This window comes from Girardinichthys multiradiatus, chromosome 23, assembly GCF_021462225.1.
Source record: "Girardinichthys multiradiatus isolate DD_20200921_A chromosome 23, DD_fGirMul_XY1, whole genome shotgun sequence".
In the NCBI taxonomy this organism is placed as follows: Eukaryota; Metazoa; Chordata; class Actinopteri; order Cyprinodontiformes; family Goodeidae; genus Girardinichthys; species Girardinichthys multiradiatus.
The window spans coordinates 27,858,395-27,872,262 of NC_061815.1; the positions used below are offsets into that span (position 1 = coordinate 27,858,395).

General features: G+C 39.3%; 2 protein-coding genes across 3 annotated transcripts; both read left to right on the forward strand.

Moving 5' to 3' along the window:
- The first annotated feature begins 1,165 nt into the window (after window positions 1-1,165).
- selenoh (selenoprotein H) lies at window positions 1,166-4,856 on the forward strand. 2 transcript variants are annotated; one of them, XM_047354198.1, is made up of 5 exons: window positions 1,166-1,271; window positions 1,555-1,684; window positions 3,376-3,518; window positions 4,358-4,477; window positions 4,605-4,856. In XM_047354198.1, the coding sequence occupies exons 1-4, from the start codon at window positions 1,256-1,258 to the stop codon at window positions 4,462-4,464; spliced, it is 396 nt and encodes a 131-aa protein (XP_047210154.1). In that variant the 5' UTR covers window positions 1,166-1,255; the 3' UTR covers window positions 4,465-4,477; window positions 4,605-4,856. The 2 variants fall into 2 exon arrangements, with proteins under 2 accessions (XP_047210154.1, XP_047210153.1); XM_047354197.1 differs by having other exon boundaries at window positions 4,624-4,856.
- A 3,373-nt stretch (window positions 4,857-8,229) lies between these two features.
- Window positions 8,230-11,247, forward strand: clp1 (cleavage factor polyribonucleotide kinase subunit 1). The gene is made up of 6 exons (XM_047353827.1): window positions 8,230-8,367; window positions 8,800-9,074; window positions 9,397-9,504; window positions 9,598-9,717; window positions 10,082-10,219; window positions 10,304-11,247. Exons 2-6 carry the CDS (start codon window positions 8,802-8,804, stop codon window positions 10,988-10,990), a joined length of 1,326 nt encoding a protein of 441 aa, XP_047209783.1. The 5' UTR covers window positions 8,230-8,367; window positions 8,800-8,801; the 3' UTR covers window positions 10,991-11,247.
- Window positions 11,248-13,868: the final 2,621 nt, after the last annotated feature.

The window sequence follows — 13,868 nt, forward strand, 5'->3', positions numbered from 1 at the left end:
GATGATAAAAATTTACTTTTTATCAAAAATTTATTTACCAAAGATAATATGCTCATACTTGGGAACATTTGTATTAATATTACAAATTATAAAGCTGTTACATTCCTTCCAAAACCTCTTTATTATATGACAATTCCAAAATGAAGACTGATTGTTTCTGGATGCTCTTAGCAAAATTGACCAATGGTGTCTATTGTTTTAACATATTTCATGATGCATTGATTAGTAGGATAAATTCTGTGTAACAGTTTAAAAGGAAACATCTCTTATTTTGTTATTTATCAAAATTTAGGGTTAGAGAGATTTTAATTCATTATAACTTAGTAAACATCTGTTTTTTTAAATGGCTGACCCACCAGAAGTATTTTATTGTTGAACCATTTATGGTAACATAGTGACTTGCTTTTGTAAAAGATATATTTGTTATTCCAGATAAAGAAAAAAATATATGAGGTGCCCATGAAAGAAGTCCTTGTTTGTGAAATGCAGAGAGTTTGACAAGTATTTTCTCTATATTGCAATTACAGAGAAATAGGAAACTGAGCCCACCTAAACTTGAAAAATGTAATTTGGGAAAATATTCCAGATGGAGGATAGATTTTGTTTTTTAAACGAATATGAATGGATATTATCCAATTCACTTTGAAGGTATTATTTAAAGTTGTGAAGTCAAGAAAATGTAACCCTCCTTTTTCATAAGAGTTCATTACCACCAATTTTCTTAGGTAATGTATACGATCTTTCCATAAGAAATTGTATATTTGGTGAATAGATTTAACGGTTTGATTGTCTAAATGCAAGGAGAGCGGAGAATAAGTAAGCCGTGATATCCCATCTGCTTTAGATAACAATTTCTGTCCTCCAAAACCTAGGTCTCTTTGAAGCCAAAGATTAAGATGTTTTTTTGTGTGTTTTATCAACTAAGGGAGAAAAATTGAATGAACATCTTTCTGAGTTGTTTGAGATAATTATGCCTAAATATGTGTGACATTTTATTTTACATGAATAGATTATAAAGCACAAAGTTTAGCCAGAGGAAGTTTAATTTTTTTTATATTTAAGTGAAGTCCTGAAATATGAGAGAAAGCTGGGATTAAGTTTAAAGCAGGGTTTTGTTTTTTTTAAACATACTTGAATAAAATTGCCAGCCTGATCCACACTCCTCACCAGTTGGTGGCGCTAATGCACCAAATAGCTGTTTGCCAACCGCAAATAAATCCTCAGTTTGTCAGAGCGCGAAACTTCTCTAACAAACATGACGTCCAAAGCAGGTAGGCAGAAAAATGGGTTATTTTCTCCACATTATAAAGTTGAACTCTTAATAAATGTTGTAATGACATTTTGTCATCAGTTTCACTGCTTGTAGTTTTTATGTTTTTATTATTGGTTACATTTGTTCAAAGATTCTGAACTTTCTTTAACGTATGTAATGATTTATTGTTATTATAACACGGCGTCGCCTTTCATAAAGTGGACAGATATTTAATGCATTTAAAGACAAACACATGTTTGTTCTTGGTGTGAAACAAACATGTAACACCATGTGTTTTCCAGGCCGCAGAGGGACGAAGCGCAAAGCGGAGGTTCGGGCCGAGGAGGAGCAGACATCCATAGAGGAGAAGAAGGAGAGAGGAGGGGAGGAGGAGAGCGACCAAAGTAGCTTAAAGGTGGTCATTGAACACTGGTGAGCGCCTCCGGCAACTTATTATTACAACAGATATGAATAGTCGTGTGAACCACTTAAGAGTTTAATATGCAAGCGTGCTGTGATTAAATTATTCACTAATTACTCTTCTAACAAACAAGCAAAGGGTAGACAACTCCATTTCCCGAGCTGGTGTCCTGCATATTTAACATGTTTCCCCGGTCCAGCTCACCTGAATCCAATATCTGGTTCTATAGCAGCCTCCAGCAGAACCTGATGACACGCTGAGGACGTGATGACGTCATTTGAAGATGTGGTGTCCTGTGTCAGACTGGAGTTGGCTACCCCTGGAAAGGGAAACAATTTTCTGAACTCTTTGTTCTTAAATGATTGATCAAACTGAAGTTGCTTCACATACCGTCTTGCTTTGTAAAAATGGACACTCATGTCAATTATATTTTTGACAGTATTAATGTAACATGGATTAGAAATGGGTTTAAAGAAAAAGTTGCACAGGTATGTTTTTTTTTTTTTACGCTTAAACATCTACATAGTCTTCTTTAAGCCAGTTGGAATACGGTAAACTCCCAGTATGTCCTGGGAGATCTAGTCTTGAGTGGACAGCTACAAGTTATCTCACAGCTGGCATTTAAAGTTTTCTGAAAGACATTTTGCAAATGGATCTCATTGGGCCCATATTCCTTTACAGCCAGCTGGTGGATGAGCCAAGTAATAAAGATGACCATTGGTGAGGGAGAAGTGGAGGTGTTGGGTTTTTACCCAGAAATCAAGGGCAAACCTGTCAGTGATCTAAGTCTACTGCATCATTAACTGTTGATGGTGTTAGTATGTTATTCAGAAATATAAAGTACTTGAGATCACCTGCTGATTAATCTACATCCGGGGATTTACGGGTTCTATCAAATTGCTTTTTTTTTTCAAAAGAGCCTTTAAATCTTAGCATCCAATTAGCCAGGTGTGTTTACTTCAGCCATGTGATCAAAGTAGGCACTTTTGCAGCTAAATCCGACCTGGTCGCTGTCTAATGCACCACTTGTGATCCGGTGCAACGATGCTCGCCTCGCCGGGTTTGTTTGAATGTAATTGCAGATTTTCTGATCCAAACTACATGAGGTCAACGTGATCCTGATTCATTTGTGCAAACGTTAGTTAAGCAACAGACCAAATAAGGGAGAAACAAATAATCTTGCATAGCTTAATGTCAGCATAACTCTGATGAAAACGTGTAGTCTGAAGCTTTTTCTTCTGTCAGTAACACTGCAACCTGATAGCAGGTTTTCGTACACGTGTCATGCTGGGGAGAACTGAGGTTGAAATGAATTGATCTATTAAATCTTTTCTTGGTGCCACATTTGCATCAAAGACACAGATTACACCACCGAGGCAGTTTGATTATAAAACCTTGTACAAATTCATTCTATGACGGAAACATTCAGGTGGTGTCTGCTGTGGTTTTGACTCCCTCTGAATGTGTTTTGAGGGATTTTGTTTGAGTGTTTTTGTCCTCACACCTTCATGTAGCGCTTCCCACATGTTATTAGATCACCCAGGACCTACGTTACTAGATGTGAGCTAGGCCAATGACCCATAAAAGCCGGCTATCCATAAATATTTTTTTTACCTGTTAATCTGGTGGCTCAACGCTTTTCTTTTCTACCACAGGAAGTACATATTTGGGCTCTTGTTCATTCTTGATCTTTGTCTTGCAGTAAAAGCTGACGAGTGTATGGACGTAATGCCGAGGAGGTGAAATCTGCCCTTCTGGCTGCCCGTTCCAGTCTGACTGTGGTCCTCAACCCCGAGAAGCCCCGCAGGAACAGCTTCGAGATCACTCTGCTGGACGGAGGCAAAGGTGAGGAGAGATGAGATGGAGTTGCCAAGAATAACTGGGCCATTTGGTCTCTCCTAGGGAAGACCGTTGCTCTTGCCAAGCCTTTGCCCTTTCAGTTCGTACAGTCGTTGTCATGAGTTAACTCTAAACACCTGCAAAAGATTCCTGAGGCCTTTAAAACTCCCAGCCTGGTTCATCACTCAAAACCCCAATCATGGGTAAGACTGCCGACCTGACTCCTGTCCAGAAGGCCACTATTGACACCCTCAAGCAAGAGGGTAAGACACAGAAAGACATTTCTGAACGAATAGGCTGTTCCCAGAGTGCTGTATCAAGGCACCTCAGTGGGAAGTCTGTGGGAAGGAAAAAGTGTGGCAGAAAACGCTGCACAACGAGAAGAGGTGACCGGACCCTGAGGAAGATTGTGGAGAAGGGCCGATTCCAGACCTTGGGGGACCTGCAGAAGCAGTGGACTGAGTCTGGAGTAGAAACATCCAGAGCCACCGTGCACAGGCGTGTGCAGGAAATGGGCTACAGGTGCCGCATTCCCCAGACCTGGGCTACAGAGAAGCAGCACTGGACTGTTGCTCAGTGCTTGTAACCATTGCTAGCCACACACAGGCATAGAGATCCAAAGTGTTAAAGAAGAATTTACCATAGTGTGAGCTCAAACGATGCAATCTTGTCCTAAGGTCCATTCATGGTAGAGTGACCCTTGAACTGCACCAGCTCCAGTTGTTTATACCAATCTATGTTTGCAGATATTTCCTTTTAATGCCTATGTACATATAATATGGCTTGCTGATTTTCTGTGTTGCTCTTTTAAATGATGGACCGCTCTGTTTTTGTCATCTCTAAAGAAATATCTCTCTGGACGGGAATAAAGAAGGGTCCGCCTCGTAAGCTGAAGTTTCCTCAGCCTGATGATGTTGTCGTTGCTCTGCAGGAAACTGTTGAGACTGAATAAACACCTAGTGAAGGTTTGTCAAAGCTGCTGTACCTTTTCATTTAGGTGGATGTTAGTCTAAGCACATATAGTATACCAGTTTGCTACATCTTTCCCAACTTTTGTTGCTTGTTTTAAGTGTCTTAAATAACATTCAACAGATGTGTATTTGTCTTGTAGCTGAGCATCTAGAAGATGTGACTGGTGGAAGCAGAATGATGAGGGGTGACCAATGAGACTTTCTCAGTCTCTCCTCTGATGAGCCCAGCTCCATCTGAACTCTTCTAGAGACACGGTGACACCTGGTGGATCATCTGTGCAAATGCAGAATTATGTTTAAGTGTTCTGCAGCCTAGTTCTCAAAAGCCGCAATTTTTATACCTGATGTTGCTAAATAAAGTGTTTAAACGTTACTTTGTTGGTGTGTTTTACTTTTCAGAATCACTTTCTTTGAAAGTAACTTAATGATAGAAACAGTCTTAAAGTTTTGCTCTAAAACTGTAGGCCACCCAGTCAAAAAACTTAATGAACCTTCTTACAATAATAATATAAGATTACATAATAATGTCGTCTGTAACCCTGACCACTATCTGAATCATAATTACAGACTGTTACCAGGTCAATGACAGTGTTCCTAAGTTGAACTGAAAAATGCCTTTTTGACTCCCATCTGTTTAGCTGAAAACAGTTGAATTCCCCCTGCTGCCATTTTTATAGTGCTTGTACCTGATGGGTGTTTTTAAATGAAGCTCTTACACATTTGGACAGGTGGTGGATGTGTTTAGCCAGTTGGTTCATAGGTGTGGCCATTTGCAAAGTGTGTGCTTTGACAATGTATTGTGATATTTGTGCAAATCATTGTGTACTGGTGTGAAAAATGTGTGATGTGGATTTTGTGCATATAGTTGTCAAAATCAGGGCTGAGGTTTTCCAAATTGTGAGTAGTGACTAAGCAATCCTAAAAAACTGTAAATCTTATACATGATTTGTTTACAAAAAAAAAAAAAATTTTTTATAGGTTTTATCTTTTAAAATTCAAGTAGAGTAAATTGTAAAGTTATTAAATGAAAGCAGTGGTTGAGTTTTCCTAATGTAGAGATACTTGACTGTTAGAACAAACATGAGTTACAGTGGGATAAGAAACTGTTTGAAATCTAACTCTTAGTGAAACGCTACTAAAATTGACATTGCTGCAGTCAAACTCATCTTGTGGATGCAATTTTTTCAAAGGGAACAAATGTAGCCAACTGCAAACCAATTAAGGCACTGCTGTCCACCTAAACAGGCGGGAGAATCTGCCCACAGGACAACTACAGGTCCTTCTCAAAATATTAGCATATTGTGATAAAGTTCATTATTTTCTATAATGTAATGATGAAAATTTAACATTCATATATTTTAGATTCATTGCACACTAACTGAAATATTTCAGGTCTTTTATTGTCTTAATACGGATGATTTTGGCATACAGCTCATGAAAACCCAAAATTCCTATCTCACAAAATTAGCATATCATTAAAAGATTCTCTAAACGAGCTATGAACCTAATCATCTGAATCAACGAGTTAACTCTAAACACCTGCAAAAGATTCCTGAGGCCTTTAAAACTCCCAGCCTGGTTCATCACTCAAAACCCCAATCATGGGTAAGACTGCCGACCTGACTGCTGTCCAGAAGGCCACTATAGACACCCTCAAGCAAGAGGGTAAGACACAGAAAGAAATTTCTGAACGAATAGGCTGTTCCCAGAGTGCTGTATCAAGGCACCTCAGTGGGAAGTCTGTGGGAAGGAAAAAGTGAGGAAGATTGTGGAGAAGGGCCGATTCCAGACCTTGGGGGACCTGCGGAAGCAGTGGACTGAGTCTGGAGTAGAAACATCCAGAGCCACCGTGCACAGGCGTGTGCAGGAAATGGGCTACAGGTGCCGCATTCCCCAGACCTGGGCTACAGAGAAGCAGCACTGGACTGTTGCTCAGTGGTCCAAAGTACTTTTTTCGGATGAAAGCAAATTCTGCATGTCATTCGGAAATCAAGGTGCCAGAGTCTGGAGGAAGACTGGGGAGAAGGAAATGCCAAAATGCCAGAAGTCCAGTGTCAAGTACCCACAGTCAGTGATGGTCTGGGGTGCCGTGTCAGCTGCTGGTGTTGGTCCACTATGTTTTATCAAGGGCAGGGTCAATGCAGCTAGCTATCAGGAGATTTTGGAGCACTTCATGCTTCCATCTGCTGAAAAGCTTTATGGATATGAAGATTTTATTTTTCAGCACGACCTGGCACCTGCTCACAGTGCCAAAACCACTGGTAAATGGTTTACTGACCATGGTATCACTGTGCTCAATTGGCCTGCCAACTCTCCTGACCTGAACCCCATAGAGAATCTGTGGGATATTGTGAAGAGAACGTTGAGAGACTCAAGACCCAACACTCTGGATGAGCTAAAGGCCGCTATCGAAGCATCCTGGGCCTCCATAAGACCTCAGCAGTGCCACAGGCTGATTGCCTCCATGCCACGCCGCATTGAAGCAGTCATTTCTGCAAAAGGATTCCCGACCAAGTATTGAGTGCATAACTGTACATGATTATTTGAAGGTTGATGTTTTTTGTATTAAAAACACTTTCCTTTATGAAATATGCTAATTTTGTGAGATAGGAATTTTGGGTTTTCATGAGCTGTATGCCAAAATCATCCGTATTAAGACAATAAAAGACCTGAAATATTTCAGTTGGTGTGCAATGAATCTAAAATATATGAATATTAAATTTTCATCATTACATTATAGAAAATAATGAACTTTATCACAATATGCTAATTTTTTGAGAAGGACCTGTATATATGTATCGACAGCAAAATATAGTTTAATCACAGTGAATCAATGATTTTACATGTTACTTAATTCCAGAGGACCCGACAATGGATGGATGGGTGTTTATGCAATATTAAAATTTGTTTGAGTTGAAACATTTAAGTGTCAATGAAGTGTTAAAACACTTAAATGTTTCATCTCATCAAACAAAGGAAGCCTTGAAGTGGCCTAGCCAAAGTCTGGACTTAAATCTAATTCTGATACTCTAGTAACACCTTAAACATGCCGTTTGTACTTGAAAACCCTCCAAAGTGGCAGAATTAAAACTGCAAACGACAGTGGGCCCAAATTCCTCACTGGTGATGGTAAAGACACCTTGCCAATTATTGCAAACTCTTGATGTCAGTTGTTGCTGCTAAGGGTGGCACAGCTAGTTATTGGGGTTAGGGGGCATTTGCTTTTTCACATAGGGCCACGTTTTCTTTAATGAATGACAGCATCATTGAACTGCTTCATTTTGTCTTTATTTAATATTAACAAATAAGCAAAAACAGTCGAAACCTATAGGGGGGGCGAACACTTTTCCACAGCACTGCATATGTAAACATGTGTATTTGCTGCAGCATATCCAGTTTCTCACCTGTTGCAATAATCTTACATTTTACTTGTTAAATCTAATTTTTAAAGAATCCTCAAGTTGTATTTATGATACAAGCATACACAGCAGTGGTCGTGTAAAATTTTATACATTAATATTTGTTCCTTTTCCAAATGTTTCATCCTCAAGGAAGGTCTGCTGCAGAGCTAATTTACTTTTGCTGCCTGTATTCGTGTTCTCTATTTTCTTTTGTCCTTCTCTGTATTATGTTTATTTTTTCCGCTTTGATCAAGTGCCGTCTCAATAATGCACCATCCTTTTGTTATTTGAAATCGTTCAATAAAGGAATTGCAGAAAGTTAATTAGAAATTGGACCTTGTAGTGCTAACAATGTCCGCAAGGGGGCAGACATTCAAAAGAAAGTCTAGTCACCGTTTGCGTGATCTCATCATTACGCGACAGTGGTTCCTCATGAGGAGTGTACTATTTTTTTTTCTCCAATACAAGCTTGAAATCTGACGTGTAAGTATTATAAAGCGAATTAAACAACATATTAACCACTTTTTTTGGCAAAACAGGAGACATGTGGCGCATTTGTATGCAATTATTCCTTCTTTTTACTTGGATTATTTTGTCATATTAGCAGCGTGCTAACTGAGAGCTGGTTTATTTTTTAGTTTTCGTATTTTTAAATTAACATGATTAATGTGTAATCGGACAACTACTAGTTTTCTCTCTACAAGAATGTGTATCACTGTTAGTTAATACCTAAATATTTTAAGTGGGTTTACTTTGGAAGACATGTTCAATGAAAACATGAAGTGATTCCTCTTTCAACCTTTTTTTTTTTTTTTTAGAAACGTGACAGCCTTTCTGTAGCACTGTTGAGGCAGGATGAAGCGTTTTCTAGCTATTTTGAGAACAGTTTAAAGAGATGTGATTTCTCCTTCACAGTCATGGCAGCAGAGGGTGTGGAAAAGACCAGTGAAGATGCTTCATCTTCGGGGAAGGTGTGCACCAGGTTCGACCTGGAGAAGGAGACCGAGCTTCGTTTCGAGGTGGAGGCCGGAGAGGCAGTGGATCAGGTGGAGCTGGAGCTCCTGACGGGCATGGCAGAGGTGTTTGGGTCTGAGCTCAACCGCAACAAGAAGTACATCTTTGGACCAGGCTCCAAGATCGCAGTTTTCACCTGGCAAGGCTGCAGTGTGAATCTTTACGGAAAGCCAGAGGTCAGTACCTTGATGAGAGCCTCATGCAACTGTTGACAAGTTTTAATTTTTGTAATCTGCAAAAACACTTTTTTTTTTTTTTGCACTTTTTAGTTTACAATAGAATGTGTGCCCATGTGTGTGTTTTATGAGTAGGAAGCTTGGTTTGTAGTGCAATGGAAGAAAGGTAACTTTGAGTGATAGAGAACTATTTATAAGGTTAGGCTAATCTTTGTTATCGTGCTTGAAAATGAGATTTTCCTCAAGGCTCCAACATACCTCTGCAACTTTATTTTTAATAAATGTTATTTGTAGGGTTACAAGGGTACTATTATCACCACAGGTGGCCTATGTGTCCAAGGATACTCCTATGCTGCTCTACCTGAACACTCATGCTGCCCTGGAACAGATGAGGAAACAAGCAGAGCGGGAAAATGAGAGAGGGCCCAGAGTAGGTGTCATCAAGATTCTTCTAGATCGGTTCATAAAAGTTTCAGAACCAAATAAATATAGTTTGCTACACCACTGAATGTTTGTGCTCCAGGTGATGGTGGTGGGACCTACAGACGTGGGGAAGTCCACAGTGTGCCGGATGCTTCTCAGCTATGCTGTGAGAGTTGGAAGGAGACCTACATTGGTGGAACTGGATGTTGGACAGAGTGGGGTAAAACAGTTTTCATTTTATAATGTCAAATTGACGTTATGAGGTTAATTTTTGAGGGGACACAAATAACATACACAGATAACGCATAGCAGCGTGAGGATGTTTGGAAATGGATAAGGACAGTGTCCTACTCCTTTCAATAGACTTTTTTTGTTCGTAGATAGTGCTGCGTGATATTAGGAAACATGCAAATGAAATATTATTGCAGTATTGTTCCAAGTTTAAAAATCTGTTGGTGTGTTAATCAGTGTTACAAAAATGTGTTTAATTTTTTATGTTTTTTTTGGGCCAAACTTGTGTTGTAAACTAAAGCAAAATCTGCTGTTCTTGGGAATAAACTGTAAATGGTATTTTGTTCTTTGAGGTTTCTGTTCCAGGGACAGTATCAGCTCTGTGCATCGAGCGTCCTGCAGATGTGGAGGAAAGCTTCTCTGTCCAGGCTCCTTTGGTGTATCATTTTGGTTCTACTACTCCTGGAACCAACATCAAACTTTACAACAAGGTGAGAAGGGATATTTTGCATCAGTCCAATAAAAGGTTGGTTTATACTGTATATCGCTGACCGTTTTAAAATATTATCCCATAGCTGACATCGTGCCTGGCAGAGGTGTTCTCTCAACGCTGTGAGGTAAACAGGAAGGCCAGTGTTGGAGGCTGCATCATCAACACTTGCGGCTGGGTGAAGGGTTCTGGGTACCAGGCTCTGGTCCACTGTGCCTCCACCTTTCAGGTGGACGTGGTGCTTGTGCTGGACCACGAGCGGCTCTACAATGAACTCAAACGGGACCTGCCTCACTTCGTGCGCGTTGTCCTGCTGCCAAAGTCCGGAGGAGTGGTTGAACGCTCTAAGGAGTGCCGGCGAGATGCTCGGGATGAAAAGATTCGGGAGTACTTCTACGGCTTCCGCGGACTGTCCTTCTTCCCTTTCTCTTTTGAAGTGCGATTCTCAGATGTTCGCATCTACAAGATAGGGGCGCCGTCCATCCCGGACTCGTGCTTGCCACTGGGAATGTCTCAGGATGACACGCAGCTGAAGCTGGTGCCTGTGACTCCAGGAAGGGACCTGACGTATCACGTGCTGAGCGTGAGCAGCGTCGAAGACGGAGTCGAAGACGCCAGGAAGAGCATTGTGGAGAGCCCTGTGTGCGGGTTTATTGTGGTGACTAACGTTGACACTCAGACACAGGTGATGAAGGTGCTGTCGCCGGCACCCAGGCCGCTGCCCAGACACACGCTGCTCATTATGGACATCCGCTTTATGGACATGAAATGAATCCACATGTTGGAGAAGAGGACGTGGGATAAAGTAATAATCATATTAGTGGGCATTCCTGCTGCTTTTTGTTACTAAATAGTTTTGTGCTTTGCAAGGAGAAAACAAGATGGAAATAACAGCAATTAAATTATACCTTTTATTATATTCTACACTGTACAAATTTCTGTCATTTTTAGGTGCTGGGATATTTTTATTGATAACTTGTTTCATATAAATGTTTTTGGTTTTTTTCTTGAATTAAAAAGAAATGCTAATTTTGAGAAATCATGTGTGTTAATACTAAATGATTTAGTTTATTTCTATTCCTCCAATTCCAAATTCTAATGTAGTCTACACTGAATCATAACTATTTTATTAAGTTCTGAAAATTATTAGGTGATATCTCTTTAAGGTGAAGTCAAGTATATTTCTTTTAACTCATAGCCAGACCTGCTGAGTTTGTGTATGAAATGGGAGAAATGTCTGGTCCTTTGTGTTGTCCACATCCAGACAGCGTTCATCATGTCTGTTTTTAGAACGCTTAAGGACACCGACCTGTTTGGCGTATACCAGGAACGCTACGGCAGTAAATGTTTGGGAGCGCTACATTAAGGTCTCATTTAAGATTTGGTGTGTAAACATCTGCCAGCTCAGAGTATATTCAGACCTTTATAACGTTTTTTTAATTTGCCGGATCATTAACGTGGACATTTTTACGGGTATAACAATACATGGATAGTCAGGACAAGCAGTTTATTAAAACAGTTTTTATTCGCTGAAATGTCAGTGATGCACACAGTCTGCTTGTTTTAAATCATTTCATTACTCCGAGATTAATTTGAAATCTTTAGATTTTAGTGATAATGCATGTTTCTGTAGATTTTTACTGTTGATGGTTGGGTAAATTATTGACAATTTCCATGTCCTGATTATTGTTTGGCATTTTTCGATTTTATGTTACTCTGCTCCAATCATTTTGCTTTAATCGACAGCTTTATAATTGGGATTTATAGCTGTGTGTTTTATAAATTTTAAATGCAGAAAACTAGGGCAAAATTATTCTTAGAAGTTACATCTTGCTTGGTTTCTGTTTAGCCGTGACATTTTTCTGGAGGAGCCGGGCTGAGCTATTACTAAAAAAAAAAAATCCTATTTTATGTTTTTAGATGATACATGTAATCCTGCATTTCACCTAGACAAACCAAATGAAGGAGCTATTGCTGCGACTAACTATATGTACTGTTATTCATCCCATTGATTTTACTTCTAGCTCAGTATATATTTAGCGGTGTTTCTTTCTGAGATTAAGTCACTAAAGGAGCAACTGCTGCCATTAACTCATTACCTTTTCCTTAACATAAAAAGTACTCTTTACCAGCAGTTCTGTGCTTTTTATGCGTCTGCTCTGTCTTCTCAAACTCCCGGTCGGCTGCAGCCGATGGCCACTCCTTCCTGTTAATAGTGAGTTTTATTTTTCACTATCACCACATGGCATGCTCAGCAGGAGAGAGCTGCAAATTCAGTCACTTGATGCAATTGGCTGCATTTCCTTGGATAGGCATTATGCACTTGACCGAATTGTTATATAAATAGGATTGGATTCGATAAATAAAACTTTCTTTTATTTATTACGCAATAGACTAAGTGAAACATTATATACGTACATTATATATGTACTTTTAATCAGACAAATGTGCCTCAACAGAATGCATATTCTGTTTTATTAAATGACTAATAGTCTGATTCTGTCTGTGTGATTGGATGGAATTAACTATATACATGTAGATCTAAAAAAAATGTGACATTGTGAAAAAAGTTGACGATCCCGTTTTTCCATTTGTACTCAGAAATCAGAATTTCTGACCTCTGATTTGGAAATTTTAACTGGAATACCTGCGAAAGTCTAAATTACAAGTCGGGGCAACACGACCAAACCCATTCAAGATGATTGCTACTCACATCAATAGTAGAAAAACGTTCTTACTGTGACTGCTTTTAGCAGTTCCTTATTAATTATGCAACATTTAATCAGTCATAAATGTACAATGTTTCAGTGTTTATAAGACTAAATATTTCACCGCTGCATATATGCACAAAATCCTGCATAAAACAGTATTATTGTCATTGTTATTGTTGTAAGACTGCTGTTACAGTTGCTAGCAATACAAACGGAAACAAGCAGGAAACTGGAACGCTATAACTCGGAAATCACATGTACTCCAGCATCCAAGTTCTGACTTCCAAGGTTAATGGAACGCAGCATTATTCCCGTTGTTGGTGCATGTTTTCCTACCACACTTTTTCCTTCCACTCAACGTTCTATGAATATGAGTGGTTACAGTACTCTGCGAACAACTAGCTGTTTTCTGGACATCTGTCATGTCAGCAGCCTACCCCATGATTGTGTAGCCTACTGACCCACACTGAGAGACCAATTAGATTCCCTTTGCATGTGTTTTAAGTTAATTAGTTGATTAGGGTGTGACACCTTCAGCCATAGATAGATAGGTATATATATATAGTGTTTGTTTATTTAAAACATATTCACATTCATACACCATGATACATATTTACATGACCATTTGTTTGAAAAGGAGGTAGGCAGAAGTACCTTTTTGACCCTACCCCCTCACAGTACATCCTCTGCTAAAAAAAAAACCCAAAAACGGTGCTTGTGGACCTACAATATCCGTACTATGTACAAAAGGCCTTGTCTTTTTTATTTTAAATTTGTTTATCAGTGCTTATTACTCAGTTATTTATTTGTTTAGAAATACATCAGATGGTCATCTTTCATAACGAAGTTATTCCTTCAGTTATAAAAAAAATTATGGTGTCGCTGTTGATGGAGGCCACGCCCCCTCTTCCTCTGATTGGCTGTTCGTCTAACCTGGGA